Source organism: Malus sylvestris, chromosome 6 (genome assembly GCF_916048215.2).
Source record: "Malus sylvestris chromosome 6, drMalSylv7.2, whole genome shotgun sequence".
In the NCBI taxonomy this organism is placed as follows: domain Eukaryota; kingdom Viridiplantae; phylum Streptophyta; class Magnoliopsida; order Rosales; family Rosaceae; genus Malus; species Malus sylvestris.
In genome coordinates, this window is record NC_062265.1 from 26,166,052 (window position 1) to 26,190,218 (window position 24,167).

The 24,167-nt window shown below is 37.2% G+C and overlaps 2 protein-coding genes and 1 long non-coding RNA gene across 3 annotated transcripts; all 3 read right to left on the reverse strand.

The window, feature by feature from the left end:
* Positions 1-270: 270 nt before the first annotated feature.
* LOC126626581 (uncharacterized) lies at positions 271-3,043 on the reverse strand. The gene is made up of 5 exons (XM_050295950.1): positions 2,861-3,043; positions 1,678-2,525; positions 1,387-1,539; positions 719-999; positions 271-633 (listed from the first exon to the last, which is right to left on the reverse strand). Exons 2-4 carry the CDS (start codon positions 2,518-2,520, stop codon positions 742-744), a joined length of 1,254 nt encoding a protein of 417 aa, XP_050151907.1. The 5' UTR covers positions 2,521-2,525; positions 2,861-3,043; the 3' UTR covers positions 271-633; positions 719-741.
* Positions 3,044-7,447: 4,404 nt separating this feature from the next.
* LOC126626584 (uncharacterized) lies at positions 7,448-10,094 on the reverse strand. The gene is made up of 4 exons (XM_050295952.1): positions 9,968-10,094; positions 8,571-9,422; positions 8,085-8,234; positions 7,448-7,976 (listed from the first exon to the last, which is right to left on the reverse strand). Exons 2-4 carry the CDS (start codon positions 9,417-9,419, stop codon positions 7,755-7,757), a joined length of 1,221 nt encoding a protein of 406 aa, XP_050151909.1. The 5' UTR covers positions 9,420-9,422; positions 9,968-10,094; the 3' UTR covers positions 7,448-7,754.
* Positions 10,095-11,973: 1,879 nt separating this feature from the next.
* LOC126626593 (uncharacterized) lies at positions 11,974-12,716 on the reverse strand. The gene is made up of 2 exons (XR_007624733.1): positions 12,161-12,716; positions 11,974-12,025 (listed from the first exon to the last, which is right to left on the reverse strand). It is a non-coding gene; the product is annotated as an uncharacterized LOC126626593 (long non-coding RNA).
* Positions 12,717-24,167: the final 11,451 nt, after the last annotated feature.

Consider the following 24,167-nt stretch of genomic DNA (forward strand, 5'->3'; position numbering starts at 1 on the left):
TGTTACATAAAACTCATCCAAATCAGATCAACCTCAACTCGATTTTTATTAGGATTGGGTTAAGGAACCATTGTTCGGTTTGACTCATATCGAGTTCTAACCCGAACTAAATTTACTAATATATTGTCTCATTTGCTTGTCGAACCAATTTCGGGTTGAGTTCATATTTCTTCTAACACGATGAAAGCCGAGTTCAACCCGCCCGATAGTCATATACGCTTAAGATTAGATTAAAATAAGAATCGAGTGCTGCTAGACTAAAAAGTCATATACGCCATACATTATTCTTATTCCTTGCCAAAATAGGAAGTCTTAGTTCGATGCCATGCTTCCAAACCCAAACCCATTTACTTGACAAGGTCATCGATCTTACCACAATACACAAATAAAGGGTGGGAAAGCTCTATGTATTGAACAGACTGAATTGAGCTTCAAAGTTCACCACGTTTAACAAACACTTGAAGATGAAGTTCAAATTATTGCTATACCAACGGGTACATTGGCTTTGTTATGCCTACATATCACAGTGCCGGGTGAGACGAAGAACCAAGACGCTTTACATAACCTGAACGTAACAGTTCATAACGCCATTGACGAAGGACGTGATCAGCTTTAGCTTATACAACTCGAAATCTGCAAGAACAAAACCATGTCAGTACATTAACGAATTTGATTTTAGGCAATAAAGAATCCAGACGCCTTACTTAGATTCATAAACCTTAATGTTCAACGGTACATCGCTCAAAGTGCAGTGTCGAAGCTAAGCACAGAGGAATTTGGAAGGTAGTCAGCAACCAAAATGTAGAAGAGACCCATAACTCCGGTGTGCGTCTGAGTGCTGCTGTAATTAGAAACTAGAGTCAGAGTCTCGCCATCTTTTATTCTGATTGAGCCCGGTCGAGGATAACAACTGGACATTCCTACAATATAACCAGCCTCATCTCCAGCTTCCTTCCCTTTTCCATAAATAGGTATTGACGAACACAGAACCCGTCCGTCCTAAAATAATCACAAACGAGCACATTACTTAAACATACTCTCAATACATGTGCGAGCTCAACAAGAAAGAGAGACAAGGAAGAGTGCAATTTAGCCTGACACACAACGGAAACTCGACTTTATAAAAAGGGTGCAGGAAGAGATCATAATGCAGTGATTAAAGCTAAATCCTATATACAGTATGAAGGTCACATACTTGCAAATGCAAGGTGGGGGAAGATGCAAATTGTTGCAGTCTGGTTGCAAATATATTAAAGGGTAATGTATGCAAGCCGGTATATACTGCTTACAGGAATTCTCAAAGGTTTTTGAGTTCTACCATATGCCGAAAGAAATTATATTAAGGTTCGAAGAAACCAAATTGCTAAGAGTGGAAGAAAAGATCACCTCTCCATATAGAGTTGAACCAATCCCCCCCGTGTGCTGATGAGCTACACCATAGACGACATAACCACCAGTCGTCATAGTAGCCAATGACGATTGGCTGTCAAAGCACCCATCACTGGTTGCACTGCAAGACTCTTCGACATTATATTCAACCTGCACAAAAGAAATATATAGCCTCAATCATAAAAAGAAACTGAGTTCATAAAAACTGCAAACGCCAGAATATTGATGCATTATCGTCATTCGAGCAAATACTATTACAACATATACGATGAGGTGAAACTCACTAACCCGGCACTCATGTTCAATAGCATGTCCGGTTGAATGATTCATTTTATCAGTGACATCAAAGATATAAATCTTGACAGGCACGATCGAATCAGACCAATCAACCCACTTCACAGTATATCTTAAGTAGAGGTTTCTCTTGACACCATTAAAGCCTTGTTTTACTCTGCACTGAACACCATCATAACAACAAAACAAACCTCCTACGTACCCTGGCCTCAAAGGCTGGCCTCTAGAATCCGTTGACACATTATAAAGATCACACCTGCACTCGGTGCATCCCAACCCATTCTCCGCTCCCCGTGTGTCAATGGCGTGCACATTGAGCATCCATCTCTCCTCATAGCCAGCAGGAATCACTGCTGGATTCCCAACTTCAATTCCAAAAGGATCCGGAACATGTGTATCTGTTTTCCTTGTTTCGGACCCAAGTCCAAAGTACTGTCCGAGAGTCCTCTGGCACACTCCACTGTTTCTCACAAAAATAAAATCCGACCTTTGAAGCCCCTCAACACGAGTCCCCTCCGGCTCCACAGAACCTACGCGGCCATAATACCCCTCGACAACCCAATGATGGAGATAAGTTTCGTGAAGGGGAATCGGATTCCCTTCCTCGTCAATTACTTCAGCAGTGAAGCTCTTGATTGCAATATGACCTTTCGGGAAGTCGATATCGTAGTAATACTTGTCTGCAACCGATCCAGGTCCCAACACAAACTTAGGGGAGACAAAAACACTAGTTCTTGTCTTAGTTTTGACAATCCTAAGAGCATGTGAGCATGGTGTGCTTAATGCCAATACTACCATAGCCAACAAAACCACCCAACCCTCAAAACAGCTTGCCATTTTTTCTGCCAACATTAACACAATCTCTAGTTAAACAACCAATATACTCACACACAAACTCAAAACTCAAATTCCACGCTCCAAATCATAACGAAAGCAATGTTATTAGCGATCCAAAAACAAATTTTCAAATTTAAAATTATAGACTATACAAATTTTCACACTCCAATCAAAACACTGTACAAAAAGTTGGAGACTTTCATTTTTCTTTAATTTTTCTCTATCGAATTCGCGCATTCCTGAACAGATTATGGAATTTCCATGCGAATTTTTCATAGGGGTTGATCTACAAATCAACAAACGTATACGAAACATAAAGAGGAAAGGCTGACGAGAGTACCAGAAGGAAAGACGAGTCTGAGATAACAAGTTGGAGACTTTCGATCCGTTTGATTCAAATCAGACGTTACTTTTATATTGTGGATTATGAGTGTATGGGCGAGCGTGCGGCCGGCCGTTCAAACTCTACAGATTTTAGAGAGAGAGAACTTGAGAGGGTGCTGAAAACGCGAGTGTGTTGACTCACCTGTTACCTGTCGTCTCCTGCAGGACATATTACGGAAGCGATGACGTGTCGTGATATCTACGGCGTGTCGTGTTACTTCTGTATTCGCTCGTTTATATGGCACCTTTGCCATGCAGGAGATCGTGAGGATGTTAAAAATCCTTCAATCATATTTATTCATCATATATCGTACGGTCAGAAATTATTGTAATTTTTTTATTTAAAATTGAAAGTATCTGAAAAAAACTAATCGCATAATGTACGATAAATGGATGTGATTAGAGAAATCCTCACAAAGAGAATCCAGCTAGGATTCTCTCTTTTGCCATTATCATATTTTCCTTTCACACCAGATATAATACAGAGCGGAAATAATACCAAAAATGGTAACATCAGAGAAACCACATTTTTATATTTGAGTTAATAGTTGATTTTTTTTAATTATTTAAAGTGAAATTTACTTATCATCCACTAAAAAACAAAGAAATTAATGATTAGTTTATTATTTAAACATTAATAAATGTGCTTATTTTTTGTTCATAACTCATCATTTAAAATAAGAAAAACTAATAAAAAAAGTTTGAAAATTTTGAGTTTTAACGATAAGGATAAAATAAAGGGTAAAGTGAACAGTATTATGTTTGACTTTTTAGTATAAAAATGTATTTTTCGTTAAAATGAACAGTAACGTGAACTTTTCGTTAAAACTTCTTTTAAAATATGGTTTCTTCCCTCTGCCATGACGCATAGGAATTAATTATGAAAGTTTGACCATCTTTTTATTTAGGGTGTGTGGTGTTTATCATTTGCTTAGTTTTGGATTCCTTTAAAATATGGTTTCTTCCCTCTGCCATGACGCATAGGAATTAATTATGAAAGTTTGACCATCTTTTTATTTAGGGTGTGTGGTGTTTATCATTTGCTTAGCTTTGGATAATATGGTTTCTTCCCTCTGCCATGACGCATAGGAATTAATTATGAAAGTTTGACCATCTTTTTATTTAGGGTGTGTGGTGTTTATCATTTGCTTAGTTTTGGATGGAGGTCCAAGTTCCAGCATGGCTAGATCACTAGTTCTTATCCTTATTTTGGGGATTTGGATCCTCTCCTGAGCTAATAGAGATGATCCTATTGATCAATTATCTTGGGCTGTTAGATAAATTTAATGACTACAAACAGAAGAGTTCCTGTTCGTGGTGGAAATTTCCCGTGGGGAATGCTTCCTGTCCGACGATCACACAGCTCCCCGAGAGGTTTGGCGCCGGTTGATGCTTTTCTGTCGGGCTCCTGCTTTTCTGGTAGGCTTGTCGGGCAAGGCTGAAAGAGAAGGACAGAGTTAATTTTGAAATGTGCCTTCGTGAGGCCTTAGGTGTAGGCATTGAGGCTCACGATCAAGATTAACTTATAAGTGTTCAGGCGTGCCACTGCCATCTTCAGTATGGCAGATGTAGAACGGATGTTTGAGTTTAATTATATATTCGAAAGACTATGTTAGTTATTGACAGGTGCCTTTGTGGGGCCTTAGGTATAGGCCTTGAGACTTCCCATAAATAACTAACTTAGTATTTGAACATATAAGGTTCCTTTTCTTGGTTATGTAGATCTTATAACCATCATACTTCTGATTACCTGAACTTGAAGAGCAGAATGGATCCAAATAGGTGCCTTTGTGGGGCCTTGAATAGGCCTTGAGGCTTCCCATTAGAACCCCTTCCATTCTCAATGTTCTTGCCTGAGAAACAGGATGAATCCAAATAGGTGCCTTTGTGGGGCCTTAGATGTAGGTCTTGAGGCTTCCCATCAGAATTCATCCCATCCCCGGACGTTGTATGGTAATCATAATATCACAGCAATAAAACTAAGTGACAGGTCAATTACTTGCGCCCCAAGTAACTTCGGACTTCTTGTTATCAAAGCTTGTAGTGGATGGGTTAAGTCCACATCAGGTTCTTTTTTATGCCTTGAGGCCAAGGACTTTTAGGGTGATCAAATCTTATATGCCCGATGGCTTAGCACTTAAATCTGACTTGAACTGTGGAGACATATTCAAATCGAATCTAAGCACTGAGAGAATCTTTTGATAGCCATATTACTAGAAATAACTTGGATATAACTTGTAGTATACAACATATTGCTAGACTAATGAATGCACAGACAAAAACAAAGAGGGTCGGGCAAGGCTGATCGTCTTGCAAGAGGTTTGAAGGCTTAGAAAAAGGGTAGGGAGGTGAGTTTACAGGAGGAATCGATACTACAGCAAGAGTTGAGCAGGGTAGCAGAGTTATTATAAAAGGTTTATCCCGAAATGGATGAAGGCTTGGGCTGACTACAACTTCGTTTTGAAGGAAAATCTGGCTTTGAGCAGAGTTTGTGCTTGTATTTGTTTGTTTGAGTGTCCTTGATTCTGACCTCTCCTGCTCATTTTATAGACACCTTGGCTTGGCATCCTGTAGCAACAATCTTGCCCGAATGCAATTTGAAGGGTAGTGAATCATCAGCTATTTTACTTGTACTGCCATCTAAAAGTACTTTTTAGGCTGTATAGCTGGCTGGTCTACACCACTTGGCATGCACCTAGTCGGGAAAAAGCCTTCCCTGTTTTCTGGTTTTGGGCTAACTTCGGGCGTTTCCTTCTCTTTTTGGGCCAACTTTCCCCCAAGCCCAAAATTTAAGTTTTAACCCAAACAATTCCTTTAAAGTTATAATAATTATAGCTCATCCAAATCCTTATTTTGGCATATGAAGTATCCCCGCATATTTATTGTGGAGACCAACCCATGTCTTGCCATGCAAAAGGGTTGGATTCTAGTTAATGAATACATTGGGTCAACCCAAAACCATGGAATGGTTTCAAGTTAGGTTGCATTTTTGTTTACCTCATTCAAATTTTAAACTCATTCAACAGTAATAAATATGATGATTTTAAGTTAGGGTGCAATTTTGCTGACCCTCAAAATTTAAATTCTTAAGTTATATCATTTTCAAATAAAATAATATTGTTAAATCTTTCATAGTATGATATTGCATTATTAAATTGATTAACGTGTTTATTTTGTATTAATTATTGGTAACACATCACATAATTGAGAAATACTAAGGGGACTCTCTCAAAAGCGGCTCTCCATAAACTCTACCACTTCATAGTTTGTCAATTCTCGTAATATACTACAAAATATTGTGTAAAAAATACGAGGTAGCAGAGAGTCTATAGAGGATCCAATTATTTAGAAAGTCCCGCTTAGAATGACGTCCTTGGTACTTTCAAAAAGTCCCCATAAACCTTGACTAAGTATGATAAGTACAAAACAAGCCGAACCTAAGAAGATCCCTCCATCGACAACAAAATAATTTCATATCACAAAAATTTGGACTATAGTAAATAAACACTTTCGGACCTTGTTCAGAAGGGCTAAGGTATTTTTGTGTGATTTACATTTTTTTTTCTAGGCAAGGACCTTACTTTTTATTTTTATATTATATAAGAAATGGTGTTGTAAATTATTTAATATTAATTGATTGAAAAATTGGTAGTTTTTACCGTCAATCGGTGCAATTGGTTTTGTTTTGTTGTTTCAAATTGCAACAAACTGTTCATTGTTATGAGCGAAATTCTGTCATTGGGACAAAACATTACCTTAATCTCTAAGTTTGTGAGTTTTTTTTAATAACTTTACTTGTCAGTTATGTTGCTATTTGTTTTAGATAAATTCGTCGTTATAACTACTGCTACAATACTTTGATATAACATATATAATTTTGATATTTGTTGACACTACTCCAACAATATGATCGATGAGAAGTAGTAATCAAATTTAACAAACAAAGTACACATGAATAAATATTTTTAACCACCTCATCTACAATCTGATAATCTTTACTCGTAGAATGTCAAAAGTCAATTTTGGTGTCTCAAATACCAAATAACTACCACATGCCACAAATACCAGTATTTACAAATTTAGAGATAATGAATCATGCGTTCATTCCACGTTTTTCAAGAGGTGAATACAACTCTCCAATTTTCTCATCCGGTTTTGACATCGACTTTTCCCATTGTTTTCTCTCACCAACCCATAAACTCTCCTCCACCTCCGACCGCCGTTAGGGTTTTGTGGTCGGACGGTGATGGACTCCGAGGACGATATGCACAACGCCAACGACGTCGAGTTCATGGAATACGACAACGGCTTCTAAAGCGACCAGGATGCCTTGGACTACTACGGCAGCGACAACGACGAGGTTGCTTGCGTGCCACTCTTATGGATGACACAACAAAATTTTTATTTTGAATTTGAAATTTCTTTGATTGAAGCCCCCTAATTGATTAGAATTACAAATAATGTATGAACAGAAATGAAAAGTTTTGCTTCAGTACAACATAAAAAGTTAAAAACTTAGTGAAAACAATTGAAGCGTGAACAATCACATGAATATTTATGCCAATCTTTCAATTTATTAAGCTCGATCAAGCTTTTATTCATCACACATTCACCAAACACATGAACATGATCGTACAAAGATCAAATTGTTAAATACAAAAAGAGAAGGTATAATCAAGATGCCCTACGTAACTCGTACGTATATATACCCATTATGGGAATATTTTTGTTCACCATCATATTTATGATGTTAGATGAGTTTAAATTTCGAGATGTAATAGATAAACACAAATCTTAACATTTACACTCATCTATCGATAATAAACAGAGTGGTCCATAGCGTATGGTAGTCAAAGTGTTTCTGCAACCAAAATGTAGAAGAGACCCATGACTCCGCTGTGCATCTGAGTGCTGTTGTAAGTAGAAACTAGAGTCAGAGGCTCCGCATTTTTTATCTTGACTGAGCCTGGCCAAGGGTAACAAGTCGTCATTCCTACAATATAACCGGCCTCATTTCCTGCTTTCGTTCCATTTCCATAAATTGGTGTGGACGAACACAAAACCCTTCCGTCCTAAATTAATCACCATCACAAATTAATAATTAACAAGAATATTAGTTAACTGATTAGTTAATGACACTGTCTAATTATTAATTTGATTAACAACCAAATTAAAAGCACCTGTCCATAGAGTGTTGAACCAAGCCCCCCTTTGTGCTGATGAGCTACACCATAGATGACATAACCACCAGTTGGAATTGAAATCTTTGCCCATTTGTTGTCTAAGCAAACACCAGTTGCATTGCAAGACTTTGCAACATCATATTCGACCTGTACAACATATATATATATATATATAGATATTGGATCGTAAATGAAGTATAACCATAAAAAAAAATGCAACGAACATGCTAACTTTTTGTTACTAGACTTACATATGCTGTCAGATTGCAAATATGAACCACACATACTAGCACAAATTAACACTTAATCAGCATAATAAAGATCAAATTCACAGTCTAACAACATATCTTACGTTAATTCCTTGATAAATTTAGCAACATAAACAATATAGAGACAAACTATATTTGACAAGAGAACAAATTGTCGTATATATAACGACATATCATAGGATGTTATGCATAATTAAGTTCATTAATTAATTACCTGGCAATTGTGTTTAGCTGCAGCAGGTGCCGAAGAATTCATGATATCAGTGGCATCAAAGATATAAATCTTGGCAGGCAGAAGAAACTCAGACCAGTCAACCCACTTCACAGTATATCTCAAGTAGTGGTTTTTCTTTTCACCATCAAACCCTCGTTTCAGTCTGCACTTTGCACCATCAGTGCAACACAACAAACCTCCGGTGTACCCAGCCGGCAGAGGTTGGCCACTTGGATCCCTAGACACGTTATACAAATCACACCTGCACTCCGTGCAACCCAAGTTATCTTCCACTCCTCGTGTATCAATTGCATGCACGTTGAGCATCCATCTCTCTTCAAACCCATCAGGAAGTCCTTTACCATCCCCAACTTCAATTGCATAACGGCCTGGAACATGTGTGGCTGTCTTCCGTGTTTCGGACCCTAGCCCGTAATATTGTCCAAGAGAACCAGGCTGGCACGCGCCACTGTTCTCCACCCAAATAACATCTGATTCCGGGAGCTGATAGGGAGACTGCTGCTTTGGCTCCACGTAACTTTTGCGAGCGTAATATCTTAACACAATCCAGTGATGGAGGTAGGTTTCATTTAGAGGAGTGGATCCCCCTTCTGCATCAACTACTTCAGCATTGAAACTCTTTAGGCCAATGTGACCTTTTGGGAATTGAATGTTGTAGAAGTATTTGTTGGAACTTACTCCTGGTTCCAATACAAACTTAGGGGAGAGGTAAACGTCAGTCTTGGTCTTAAATTTCTTGTGTTTCAGATATGCATGCGAACATGGAGTGCTCAATGCCAATACTAGCACGGCTAACAAAAATACCCAACCTTGGGAACAACGTGCCATTTCCTGCTAATAACAAGATGGCAACCTCTAGTTAAACAAAATACTCACACAACAAAGCTTAATAGATCTCTTATGGACAATAATTTCCTCTTTATGTTAGGACGAAAGTCTTCCTTCCATGCTAACGTGACCCCCTTTTATCATATACATATCATAATCGAAACAGTTCATTCTTTATGTTAGACACATATATATGGATGACTAAACGATCTTCAACTCAAATCATGATTTTTTTTCTTCTAGATATGATCCTTAGATGATGATAAAACGGTTCAAATTACGACATTTAACTATACGCTATAATAATATCAAGTTTTAACATGGGGATTAATGACAGAGATCAGTTTTATGAAGTCAATTTTATTTGTCCAATTAAATAGCATTGTTGATAAGTACAACTTTCCTCAACTTAATGAACAAGAAAAGACCTAAACAAGAAAAACCCAAGACTTAGTGTAATTGGTAAACTGTTCCACCTTAACTGAATCTAAAAACCCCATAAAAATGAAAGCATGAGAGAATAAAAAGATTAAAAGTAGACAGCGTACTCCGAAATGGAAGTCTGGAAGAGGAAGCTATCAGGCTCTCAGCCACCGCAAGAGTATGAGTTTCTTCTTTTGGTGGTCAGCAGCAAGAGTCTGAGTTGAAGACAAGCGCCGTGGTAGATATAAATCCAACACCTACCCATCCTTTATATACACACATATATGTAACCATGTCAAACATAAATATTGAAAATAAAACTGGTCAATGTGTACGTGTACTTTTCACTGGTCATCGCCAAAAGCATTGAATTCGATCCATAGATACTGAGGAAGGGTTATATCGCAGGCGTTTCTGTCCCTTCAGAAAAGCGAATAGTCGTAAATGGTGTAACTTCAGAAAAGTCAGAGAGTTAGATAGTTTTCTTTCTGCCCAAGCCAAAGAGGGACAAAATGGTTAGAGTAAGGGTGGTGCTATCCACACACCCGTTTTTACCTCTCACTCACATCTCTTAATTTTCAGTCATGAGATTAAGTAGGAACCATCCCCACACATCCAAAGCGAGTTATTCAATTGCCACCTAATCTCCTCGTTGGCCAATGTTACGTCCTGTAACGCCATTGGGTAAAAGGTCGTTGTGTGAGAATGAATTGAAGAAAGTGAATGGACAAAAACTAACAAAGATGTATGTGAGGCAAAAATGACTATAAATATCACTATCCTAGATTAATAATTGGCCTCAGCCATGACGATACTAATTAAGAACCTTAAATTTGGATCGGCAATTCAAACCTTTCAGAATAAAAGATTGCAACTTGACGCGGCTATTGTGAGGGGTGAATGATGCCGGGCTTTTGTGCGGGATGTCGATTAAGATTATTTCGATGATATTTGAGGTTATGGGAAAGAAATATTTGTTCAAGTCAATTTCTTTCTTTTTGTCCAAGTTTCTTCCCTTTTGTCTAAATTACTTCCTTTTAAGTTTATCATTCATAGGTCTAAGATCCACATATCTATGAAATTTTGTTACAAAGGATAACGTTAGTAAATAGGGATGGGGATCTATCGACGCCATGATGCATATGTATGATTGTTTTCTGCCATTGCGATAAAGCGTCATATGCATCTATGAATTGAAATGTAAGTAGTTTGACAAAAACAACGAAGTTGGTTGTTAGAATCAAGAGGTTTTAAATTGTTCATAGCCTTCTGATTGATCAAAATGTTTAAGATCGATATTGATTCCATGGTACAAATGCATGAAAATAACCCATCACACAAATTACAACCCGAAAGGGAACTAGCTGCGTGTAGCTTTTGAATTCTGATTACAAAACTACAAAAGTCAACTACCATATATGTTTATAATATCTTGGGGGCAACGTTGTTTCTAGGAAAATGTCATAAAAGTCGAACCAATCTAGAAGGGATTGTAGGCATCATAGTTTAAATTTTAAAGTGGTCTCTTTCACTTGATAATCTTCAACTAGTATTTATTTTTTAATTATTCATTTTTAAATTTTTAACTAAACTTAAAAACTCATTTGGTAACTGGTGGAGTAGTAATCTATACAAGGAACAATATTACCAGTGAACCAAAGGAATGCAAGTGTCTTGCGACAATGTCGCTTTCTTTAAGACGTTTCACGATTCTGCCCAAATTGTGCATGCAAATTCAATGCCACGCCATCCTCAAAATAAAATAGCCCAAAACTCCCTCTGTCTAGACCCTCCCTTGCAAAAAGGAAGATCAGAAAACAATCACCCTCTTTGTTACTTAGAAAACTCAAGTACTCGCAGCAAATGTTTCTTAGTTTCTTCTGTGTGAAACACTAACGTAAAAAGCTTAAAAACTTTTTAAGTAGGGGTGGGCATGGACTGGGCCTAAAAACTTTTTAAGTAGGGATGGGCGCGGACCGGGCCTAAAATTAAAGGAATCGGACCGGACCCGTTCGTAAATATAACGGGACGGGGTGGGTTTTGGATTTTTCAAAATGGAATTCGGACCTAACCTAGCCCTTTTGAAACGGGCCGGATCCTAGGGTTTCTGAATCTAAGCAATTTCAATCAATTTCAATCAATTCCCCTGTGATTTCCTCTTCCTTCTCTTTGACCAAAAGGTTCTGCAAATGGAAAAAAAAAACAAAAAGAAAAAAGCATTGATCTATAATTTCAAGTCCCAAATAAAACATAAAATTTCAAGTTCACAAAACCTAAATAATCCCAATAAAAACCCTTGCAGCAGAAACTTAGTCGACCTCGTCGATCTTGGGACCTGGGTCGCTGGCACTGGAAGAGCATCATCATCAATTAGCCGGCACCATCGCCAACAGCTACCAGGTTCACCTTGTGATTGGGTTGCAGATGCTCTCCAACTCCATTTGTCTTCGAACTCATTGGCATCCGACAACTGGTTGTTGTCCAACCACTGGATGGCAGTCTCTCGATTGAGTACTCGATCTTCTTCTTGTCGGCCGGCAGCTTGCTCCAATCTTCTTGTCCTTAATGGAGTATGGGTCGTGGGTCTTTTGGGATGGAGAAGAAGAGGGTCCGAGTGAAGAAAAAAAAAAGTGAAATGAGTGAAAAAAATAAAACAAATATAAAGAAAGAAAGAAAACAAAAGTACTACAAGTACTGGTGTACTACACAAAACAAATGTAGTACTTGGACTTTTGGACCGGGAAACTGAGTGGGATTGGGAGAAATGGTTCCGGCGGGCCCTGTTTCTTGGGACTTTTGGACCCGTCCCGTCCTGTTTGTGTTTTACAATTTTCAGACCCGTTCCCTATCCACCCCGAACCACATGGACCTGACCCGCCCCGTGAGTCTAGTATCCGTTTGCCCACCCTTACTTTTAACGTTGGAAAGTTGAGTGATAAGTGGCCAAGAATCAGGCCACCAAATCAGGAACAAATCAAAATAGTTGAGGAAGAATAGGTCTCCCACTTGAAACAATATCTTAGCTGATGAAGCAAATATTTTCTCCTAAAAATTAGGAAGCCAACATCTTCCTCAAAACTAAAACATTAAAGCTAAGTTTTTTTTTTTTTTTTTTAAATAAACACAATATCCCAACACCCCCCACTTGGTTATTTGAAAACAAACTCGTTTTTAAGTAACATATAACAGATTTGTGAATCAATAAAGGTGTTGATACAACTTGAATCATTACATAGTGACATTACTTCAGAACAACAACAGTAACACTTGGTCCTGAACTCTACCTCTGATAGCAAAGCACACACAAACCTTCTTGGATGATGTTCGAAGCCAACACCATTCGCCTTGTGCTTGTATCCCAGTAAAGGTGATGTCCTATAACGCCGTTGGGTAAAATGCTCATTGTGTGAGAATGGATTAAAGAAAATTAATGGACAAAAACTAACAAAGGTGTATGTGAAGCAAAAATTAAGTGTAAATATCACTATCCTAGATTAATAATTGGCCTCGGCCATGACGATACTAATTAAGAACCTTAAGAACTAAGAAAATATGACTGCATTTTGTTTAATCTTAAGATTATTAATTTGGATCGACAATTCAAACATTTCAGAATAAAAATTGCAACTCGACGCGGTTACAGTGAGGGGTGAATGGTGCCGGGCTTATGTGCGGGATGTCAATTAAGTATTATTTCGATGATTTGAGGTTATGGACAAGAAAGATTTGTTCAAGTCAATTTCTTTCTTTTTGTCCAAGTTTCTTCCCTTTTGTCTAAATTACTTCCTTTTATAGGTCTAAGATCCACATACCTATGAAATTTTGTTACAAACGATAACGTTAGTGAAATAAATAGAGGCGGAGATGTATAGGTATGATTGTTTTTCGTCACTGCAATAAAGCGTCATATGCATTATGAATTGGAATGTAAGTAGTTTGACAAAAACAATATAATTAGTTGTTAGAATCAAGAGGTTTTAAATTGTTCATAGCCTTCTGGTTGATCAAAATGTTTAAGATGGATATTGACTCCATGGTACAAATGCTTGGAAATAACCCATCACACAAATTACGACCCGAAAGTAAACTAGTTGCGTTTAGCTTTTGAATTTTGATTACAAAACTGCAAAAGTCAATTACCATATATGTTTATAATATCTTGGGGGCAACGTTGTTTCTAGGAAAATGTCATAAAAGTCGATCCAATCCAGAAGGGATTGTTGGCATCATAGTTTAAATTTTAAAGAGGTCTCTTTCACTTAATAATCTTCAACTAGTATTTATTTTTTAATTTTTAACTAAACTTAAAAACTCATTTGGTAACGGTTGGAGTAGTAACCTATATAAGGAACAAAATTACAAGTGAACCAAAAGAATGCTAGTGTGTTGCAACAACGTTGCTTTTTTTAAGACGTTTCGCGGTTCTGCTCAAGTTGTGCATGCAAATTCAATGCCTCGCTGTCCCCAGGATAATTCCCTCTATCTAGACCCTCCCTTGCAAAAAGGAAGATCCGAAAACAATCACCCTCTTTGTTACTTAGAAATCTCAAGTATTCGCAAGAAATGTTTCTTAGTTTTTTTCTGTGTGCAACACTAACGTAAAACCCTAATATATAGCCAAAAAACTTGGAGTTTTAACGTTGGAAACGAATCAGACCACCAAATCAGGAACAAATCAAAATAGTTGAGGAAGAATAAGTCTCCCACTTGAAATAATATCTTAGCTGATGAAGCAAATATTTTCTCCTAAAAATTAGAAAGCCAACATCTTCCTCAAAACTAAAACATTAAAGCTAAGTTTTTCTTTTTTTAAATAAACACATTATCCCAACACTCCCCACTTGGTTATTTGAAAACAAACTCGTTCTTTAAGTAACATATAATAGAGTTGTGCATCAGTAAAGGTGTTGATACAACTCGAACCATTACATAGTGACATTACTTCAGAACATCAAGAGTAACACTTGGTCTTGAACTCTATCTTTGATAGCAAAGCACACACAACCCTTCTTGGATGATGTTCAAAGCGAGCACCAGTCGGCCTGGTGCTTGTATCCCAGTTTAATGACAGTGCTAGAATTTTCCCCTAAAACTATATACTAGGCGGCCTCACCTTCACCATCACAAAGGTGAAGCTCTCAAATATATCCCTATAGCTTGATATCCCACTCGAAAAGAATATAACTATCATTAAGAGTTTGAAAACTCATCCTATAAACATGCTACAGGTTGTCATGACTTCACACGAAATTAAAACTTCGTCAATAAGAACTATTGCATGACTTCGTATCACTCCATCACTTGTTGTTACCTATTGCACCTATTTCTTGCGATCTTCAGTCTATAGGTTAGGTTCTCATCACAAGTGACTCAACTCTCCAAGGGCTTTAACCCCATTCCTTTGGACGTTTTCCAAACTTTATCTCGAGCTAATCCTTTCGTCAAAGGATCAGCAATGTTGTCTTCAGTTCTCCCGTATACATGATCCACTCTAACAGCTCTAGCTGAGAGAAACCCTCTAATTGTACTATGTTTACGACGTATTTGTTGTCTCTTACCGTTGTAATACCAGTGCTAAACTTTTGAAATGGCTGCTATACAATCACAGTGAATGAGAACAGCAGGAATAAGTTTCTCCCACAAAGAAATGTCAGATAAAAGATCTTTCAACCAACTTGCTTCTTCACTAACTGTTGCTAGAGTAATCATTTCAGACTCCATTGTTGATTGAGCAAGTATGGTTTGTTAGAAAACCCAAGGAACCAACAGCATGCTATTAGGGTTACAGTAAGAACAATATGCAGGTTATGTCATTATATACACGTTGCATGGCATTATAGTTGTGCATGCTTTTAGCCTTGAAAACTTACCTGTCGCCATTATGCTTCTGGTGCAGGGATGAAGCAATCTTCTACTCCCAATACCTCCTTTATGAATTCCACTAACAAAATAGGTCTGTAGTATTGTGATTCGAACGGTATGGAAGCAGGGACTGCTTCTTTGTTTTATATCTAGGGTTTCTATCGAATCCCCCTATTAACGGAAAGGATATCCACCCTGATATCCTCTAAACAATCAGAGTCCCATCATGACTCTTACATATATATTCTCTTAATAAAAGGTCCTGAAACTGATTGCAAACAATTAGAACTCCAAATATATTTATTCCTTTAAGGTTTCTGAGAATAAAGATTTCATTTGACTTGATTACCAAGTCAACTACTTTCTCAAAGATTTTTAGCACAACTCATTGTCCATTCACAAATGTTTTACATTCTCCCACTTGAATGGCAATGCGAACCCCTTAACGAAATAAATATACATGGTGATCACTAGAGTCCTTTCAGGCTTGCAACCATGTCCTTTTAAAGCAACCTGTCACTCTTGAAATCAAATGCAAAACCAAGGAAATAAAAATACAAGTGAAACTGTATTTTTCCTCCATGATCACATACACACTTAACTTAAGAGCACTGTGTTGCTAAAGAGATCATGATGTCTAGAACTGGCAGTCAAAATTCCAGTTCCTCACAACACAAACTGATTCATTTATCAATACAAAATTATCTGTCAAAGAAACTTCAAATATTAATTCTCAATATAATATCCAAATCACAATCCAAAATAAATCTGAAAGAAACGGTTATTAATTAATCGAGTGCTTACTCCCACTCATTAACTGAATCAAAAGTCTCTCTAACGCCCATGTTGTAGACATGCCGCTTAAAGACTCCCACTGATAAAGCCTTTGTCATAGGATCAGCTATCATCAACTCAGTGTTGATATGTTGAATGTCCACCGTCCCCTTTCTCACTTCATCTCTAACCTTTAGATACTTTATATCCATCAGCCTGCAAGCCAACGACCTTTTGTTGTTCTTCGAGAAGAACACTGAAGCCTTGTTGTCACAATATATTCTTAATGGTCTCTTAATGTTGTCAACAATCCTCAGTTCTTTCACCATATTTCTTAACCAAATAGCTTGTTTGGTCGCTGCATAACATCCAATAAACTCAGCTTCCATAGTGGAGGATGCAATAGAGCCTTGTTTTGCGCTTTTCCATGAGACAGCTCCACCCGCAAGTAAGAAAATATAACCGTTGGTTGATTTTCTGTCATCCACGCATCCAGCTAAGTCCGAATATGTGTATGCCACCAGCTGCAGGTTATCAACATAGCTATAAGTCAGCATATAATCCCTTGTCCTCTTCAAATACCTGAGAACTTTCTTGGCTGCAATCCAATGAGCTGTGCCAGGATTTGATTGAAATCTTCCTAGTACACTCACTGCAAATGCTAAGTCAGGCCTAGTGCATACTTGAGCATACATTAAACTGCCAACTAAAGACGCATAGGGCTTGTCCCTCATGCTTTCCTTTTCCAACTCATTTTTGGGACTTTGTTCAGTACTCATTTTATCCCCTTTCCCAATAGGTAATTCGCCACTAGAGCACTTCTCCATGTTGTATCTTTTGATGACTCTATCAATGTATTGTTTCTGAGAAAGACCAAGAACCCTTTTGCTACGATCTCGTATTATCTCAATACCAAGCACAAACTGAGATTCTCCCAAATCTTTCATATCAAAGCTTTCTGTTAACAGTTTCTTGGTTGCATGTAACAATGATATATCTGAGCTTGCCAATAGTATATCATCGACATACAAGACCAAGAATATGAACTTAGAATCACTGACCTTTAAATACACACATTCATCCATCTTGTTCTCTTGAAAACCTGCTGCCATTATAACTTGATCAAACTTCTTGTTCCACTGTCTTGAAGCCTGTTTTAGCCTATAAATGGACTTGTTCAATTTGCAGACCAATGATTCCTTCCCCCTTTCAACAAATCCTGGTGGTTGTGCCATGTATATGTCTTCCTCCAAGTCTCCATTGAGGAAAGCAGTCTTGACATCCATCTGATGAAGTTCAAGATCAAAGTGTGCAGTGAGAGCTAAAAGAACTCGCATCGAGTCCTTGGTAGATACAGGAGAGAAGGTTTCATTGTAATCGAATCCTTCTCTCTGCGTAAACCCTTTAGCCACTAGTCTTGCTTTATGTTTGTCAACTTGTCCATGAGAATCCCTTTTTGTTTTGTAGACCCATTTGCAGCCTATTACTTTAGTTACTTGCTGATCATTGGGAACTAAGGTCCATACATCATTCTTGTGCATGGAATACAGCTCTTCTTCCATAGCTGCATACCATAGTTTAGACCTAGCACTTGAAACTGCTTGATTGAAAGAAATAGGATCATCCTCATCGCCTACATTATGCTCAGCCTCATTGAGGTATACAAAGTCTGAGGAAATGTTTGCCTTTCGTGTTCTTTGAGAACGCCTTATATGTTGTGCATCTTGTTGAACCTTATTTGGTACCAGGACGGATACATCTGCTGCCTCATTGATGACAACAGAAGGCGAGACCACAGTATTTTCAGTTGAGGGCATCACGTTCTCATCATTGTGATCTGGAAGCACTGTCTCAGCCTCTTGAAAATTGTGTGTGTCACTTTGGAGCGGCAGTGGTTGTGGTATCTCAGTGACGTCGACAGTGTTGTCTTGCGGATCAAGTAATGAAGGAATTATAGTTTCTTCAAACTCAGATGCTGGTCGAGCGGATGTACAACTGGAACCCTCTTCAACAAATTTTGCATTATTAGTTTCCATAATGCGTGTGCTAGAATTGAGACAATAGAATCTGAATCCTTTGGATTTATCTGGATAACCAATAAACCAACAGCTAGTCGTTCTTGGATCCAACTTCTTTTCATTAGGGTTATAGAACCTGGCCTCAGCTTTACACCCCCACACATGGAAATGATTAAAGCTAGGTTTCCTCCCTGTCCAACACTCAAAAGGTACTAACTTCACTGACTTGCTTGGAACACGGTTCAGGATATAATTAGCAATTTTCAAAGCTTCTCCCCAAAGAAAAATCGGCAATTGTGAGTGTGCAAGCATTGATCGAACCATATCCTTGAGAGTCCTGTTCTTTCTTTCTGCTACTCCATTTTGATGTGGAGTGCTAGGGGTTGTATACTGGGCAACAATGCCATTTTGTTCAAGGTAAGTCGCAAAAGGTCCCTTGTGCTGTCCAGTTTCAGTATACCTGCCAAAATACTCACCACCTCTATCGGATCTCACAATCTTAATTCGTTTTTCAAGTTGTTTTTCAACCTCCAAATGAAAAATTTTAAAACAGTCAAGTGCCAAAGACTTATCAGAAATCAAAAACACATATGAAAACCTTGAAAAATCATCAATAAAAGTTATGTAATAACTGTTCCCACAGATTGTTTTATTCGGAAATGGTCCACAAATATCAGTGTGAATTATTTCTAGCAAGTTTTGACTTCTATTCGAACCCAACTTTCTGGTATTCGTGAGCTTTCCCTTAAAACAGTCAACACACTCCTTAAAATCACTGAAATCTAGCTGTGGCAACAAAAGCTGTTGTGAAAGTGCTAACATTCTTTCTTTTGAAATATGTCCTAGCCTTTTATGCCAAAGTATTGATGATTTTTCAGAAGTTGTGTTGCTTTTAGAACTGTTCAATGACACATTAAAACACTCATTGTAATAGCTACAATCCACTTGCCACATATCAGTTTTGAGAAAAGCACTTCCAAGCAAGGTGTTCTTATTATTTGAATGGAAAAATTTTACACTTTCATTGTCTCCAACAAAAATGATTCCTGACTCAACTAACTTTGATGCTGAAATTAAACTCATTCGCATTGAAGGTACATATAAAACTGGACTAAAAAACAAAACAAAACCCGATGCTAAAACTAATTTAACACTGCCCACAGACTCCACAGCCACCTTGCTCCCATTTCCCACAAAAACGTTGTAGACCTCATTGTTTATTTCCCTTGTTTTTTAGAACCCCTGCAAAGAATTGGTTATGTGGATGGAACATCCAGTGTCAAACCACCAGCTTTGAGGAGGAATGATAATTAAATTCGATTCAACACAGACAAAAACATTAATGATTTTACCTTTCCTAACCAGCCAGTTTTTGAAACCAATGCAATTCTTCCTCATGTGGCCTGTTTCTTTGCAGAAATAACACTCCTTATCTTTATCATTTTCAGTGTTTACAGGTTTAAGTTTGTGAGATCCTTTAAAAGTGTTAGTATTCTTAATTGAAGGGTAAGAGTTAACCTTCTTTTTCTTCTGGTTGGCAGTATTCATAGGACCAGTACTTGGAACTCTATTGCCTTTTTCAGTTTGAACAAAATGCACTTCTGCATTCTTATCAGTTTTCAGCCTGTCTTCTTCTTGAGCACACATTGAAATTAATTCATCAATACCCCACTTGTCTTTCGAAGTGTTATAAGACACCTTGAGTTGACCATATTTCGCAGGGAGCGAATTCAGTGCCATATGCACCAGAAACTGATCAGTCACAACCACTTCAAGATCTTTGAGTTTTAGAGCAAGGTCTGCCATTTTGAGAATGTGCTCACGCACACTCCCAACTCCATCGAACTTCATGGAAGTGAGTTGAGTGAGAAAAGTCCCAGTCTCAGCCTTCCCAGATTCTATGTATTTTTCCCCAATGGCAGCAAGAAAAGCCTTAGCATTGGTGTGCTTTGGAATTCCTCCTTTCACCGACTGAGCCATGGCCTTTTTCATGATCATTATTGACATTCTGTTGGCTCTCTCCCATTTTTCAGACTTAATCCTTTGATCTGTAATGCTTTCAGTAGTGATTGTTGCAGGCTGATCTTCTCTCAAGGCCAGATCCAGATCCATCAGTCCCAACACTATCTCAATGTCCTCTTTCCATTTTTTAAAATTCGAACCAGTCAATGTTTCAATGTTAGTAAAATTGAGTGACGTGGTTTGAGTAGCTGCATTCAACAAACAATTTATTAATATTCTATACAAAATTTTATAACAGATATAAAGAAGAAGCTTATGACAAGTTTCTTCATCCTCTCAATAGCATATAAACACAACAACATCTTTGGACTGAAGTTGCTTATATTAGTTTTGCATAATCCAAACATAGAACACAAGGGTAATATATATATATATATCCAACACTTTTGAGCAGATGGATTACATAATCTTGTCAGTTCCATGTTCCATTATACACTAACTCATTCGAAATTCAACAATAGTAATTAAACACCTTTAGGCAGATTAATAATTTTCACATATATCAAATGAGTCAGATCCAATCACTTGGACAATAAGCAACCAAAGCACGCTAAACACTTTTGAGCAGATTAGCGTTTATGAGTCTTGAAAATATATTCATCAGTATAACTTTGATGAATAAATGTTCTTGTAGTCAGATTATGACCCAAGTACATTGTCTCTCTGTTTCCCACCTAAACCTGTTGCGGATTACACAGCAACAATATATGTATATACATATGTATATCTAAATATATATATATATATATATATATATATATATATATATATATATATATATATATATATTCAACTTTATCGTTTATACATGTCAGGAATTATCAGTGCAGCGGAAGTTAATTATCACATGAATTTTATCGTTTATGGATCATATCTGTAAGTCCTAATATTGAACCCTAACCATACTGTAAGGCTCTGATACCACATGTTAGAAAACCCAAGGAACCAACAGCATGCTATTAGGGTTACAGTAAGAACAATATGCAGGTTATGTCATTATATACACGTTGCATGGCATTATAGTTGTGCATGCTTTTAGCCTTGAAAACTTACATGTCGCCATTATGCTTTTGGTGCAGGGATGAAGCAATCTTCTACTCCCAATACCTCCTTTATGAATTCCACTAACAAAATAGGTCTGTAGTATTGTGATTCGAACGGTATGGAAGCAGGGACTGCTTCTTTGTTTTATATCTAGGGTTTCTATCGAATCCCCCTATTAACGGAAAGGATATCCACCCTGATATCCTCTAAACAATCAGAGTCCCATCATGACTCTTACATATATATTCTCTTAATAAAAGGTCCTGAAACTGATTGCAAACAATTAGAACTCCAAATATATTTATTCCTTTAAGGTTTCCGAGAATAAAGATTTCATTTGACTTGATTACCAAGTCAACTACTTTCTCAAAGATTTTTAGCACAACTCATTGTCCATTCACAAATGTTTTACATGGTTTGTTTCTTAGACTTCCACAAAACTGCAGCTCCAGCTTTATTGAAGATATAGCCACTCGTGGCTTTTGAGTCTTCTGAAAGTGTATTCCAATCAACGTCGTTGTATCCTTCAAGGACAACGGGAAACTTTTCATAAAATAAACCATGGTTAGTGGTCCTCTTTAGGTATCTCATTACCACATCGACAACAATCTAGTGTTCATATTAGGACTGCTGTAAACCTACACAATACTCCAACAACATAAGCTATGTCTGGCCTAGTGCAATCAATAGCATAACGAAGGTTAACAATGATGCTTATATACTCAATTTGTCTAACACAGTCACTAGTGTTCTTGAACAACTAAACACTACGATCATATGGAGTACTTGCTGGTTTGCATTCATAATAATTGAATTTCTTTAGAATTTTCTCTCTGTAATGTGACTAATCAAGAGAAAACCCTTTCTCGGTCTTGGTAAATTTTATACCAAGGATGAGACTTGCCTCACTCAAATCCTTCATGTCAAAATTGTCACATAGCAAGGTTTTAACATTATTTATTACATGGATATTGGAACCAAATATTAGCATGTCATCAAAATATAAGCAACTAACAGTGCACAAGTTATTTTCAGTCCTAACATACATGCATTTGTCACTTTCATTAAATCTTGAAACAATTAGTGATTGGTAAGCTATCAAATTTAGCATGCCTTTGTTTAGGTGCTTGTTTTAGACTATAAAGTGACTTGTCTAATTTACATACTGTATTTTCTTGTCCAGGAACATCAGGTTGATCCATGTAACTTTCTTCTTCTAAATCACCATTTAAAAATGCAGTTTTAACATTCATTTGATATGCAATTAGATCATGTATGGCAGCTAATGTAAACATAACTCGAATTGAAGTTATTCTAGTGACTGGCGAAAATGTGTCAAATAAATCAAGGTTTTCTATATCTAAAACCTTTAGCTACTAACCTGGCCTTGAATTTGTCAATTGCACCGTCGGATTTAAGCTTCTTCTTCAGCACCCATTTGCATGCAATTGTCATGCATCCAGGAGGAAGATCAGCCAAGTGCCAAGTTCTGTTTGATTCAAGTGAATCCATCTCATCATTTACGGCTTCTTGCCATGATTTTGCATCCAAGGAAGTCAAAGCTTCTTGGAGTGTTTTGGGATCTTCCTCCAGTGCATAGGCATGAAAATCAGTTCCAAAGTCCTTGGCTACTTTGGTTCCTTTACTTTTTCTTGGTTGGAAATCAGTTTCAACCGAATTTGTGAATGCTTGTTCACTTGTACCAGATAGGCTCCATTTAGTAGAGGTTGAACCCCTACTATTTCTTGATTTAAAAGTAAACATATTCTCAACTAAATCAGCATCATTAGATTCAATAATAACATGACTGTTTAAATCATAAAACCTATATGTTTTAATATTGTATACATAACCAATGAAAACACATCCAAAAGCTCTAATAGCCAACTTTAATCTTTTAAAGTCAGGTTTACGTACAAAAGCTAAGTAGCCCCAAGTTCCTAAGTACAACACATTTGGCTTTTTGTTCTTCCAAATTTCATACGTGAGATTTTGGTTTTTGAAGATAGTACTTTATTAAGCACATAACAAACAGTTTACAAGATTTCACCCCACCAAAATGATGCACTGCCTGAGTTTAGTAGCACAACTACTGTGAGTTCACAAAGTGTTCGATTTTTTCTTTTAGGTTTACCATTCATTTCTAGGGAGTATGGTGCAATGGTCTTATGTAGGATGCCAAGATTTTTATAGTAATCACTGAAGGCTCCAGATTCATACTCTAGTTGTAACGCCCCACCCTCAAAATATATTTGTCCGAGAAATAATTCCGATGATAGGCCCAAATTAAACTCTTGTTTACATTACTACCAATAATCACGATTCTTTATTTAATTTTCATAATCCCTCACAAAAATTATAACCAAAATTAACGATTAAATTTTTATAATTTATCACCAATTTCTTCTCTTAAATCAAATTTCCAACTAAAGATTAAATCTCGATTATTAAGGCTGCATCTAACTCTTGTTAGACTGTCTACGTACCCCTTAGCGGGATCAAACATTTCGTAGTTCATAATTCCGTTTAAATCTATTCTTATAGCCATTTCCGAAAATATTCTAGAATCGGAAATATTCAACATTAGTTTTCACAATCAAATCAC

Coding starts and splice junctions, on each gene's coding strand:
- LOC126626581 (XM_050295950.1), bottom strand. CDS start 2,520: ATGGCAAGCTGTTTTGAGGGTTGGGTGGTTTTGTTGGCTATGGTAGTA. Junction 1,540..1,677: donor CTATTGAACATGAGTGCCGG/GTTAGTGAGTTT, acceptor TCTTTTGTGCAG/GTTGAATATAATGTCGAAGA. Junction 1,000..1,386: donor GTTCAACTCTATATGGAGAG/GTGATCTTTTCT, acceptor TGATTATTTTAG/GACGGACGGGTTCTGTGTTC.
- LOC126626584 (XM_050295952.1), bottom strand. CDS start 9,419: ATGGCACGTTGTTCCCAAGGTTGGGTATTTTTGTTAGCCGTGCTAGTA. Junction 8,235..8,570: donor CAGCTAAACACAATTGCCAG/GTAATTAATTAA, acceptor TATGTTGTACAG/GTCGAATATGATGTTGCAAA. Junction 7,977..8,084: donor GTTCAACACTCTATGGACAG/GTGCTTTTAATT, acceptor TGATTAATTTAG/GACGGAAGGGTTTTGTGTTC.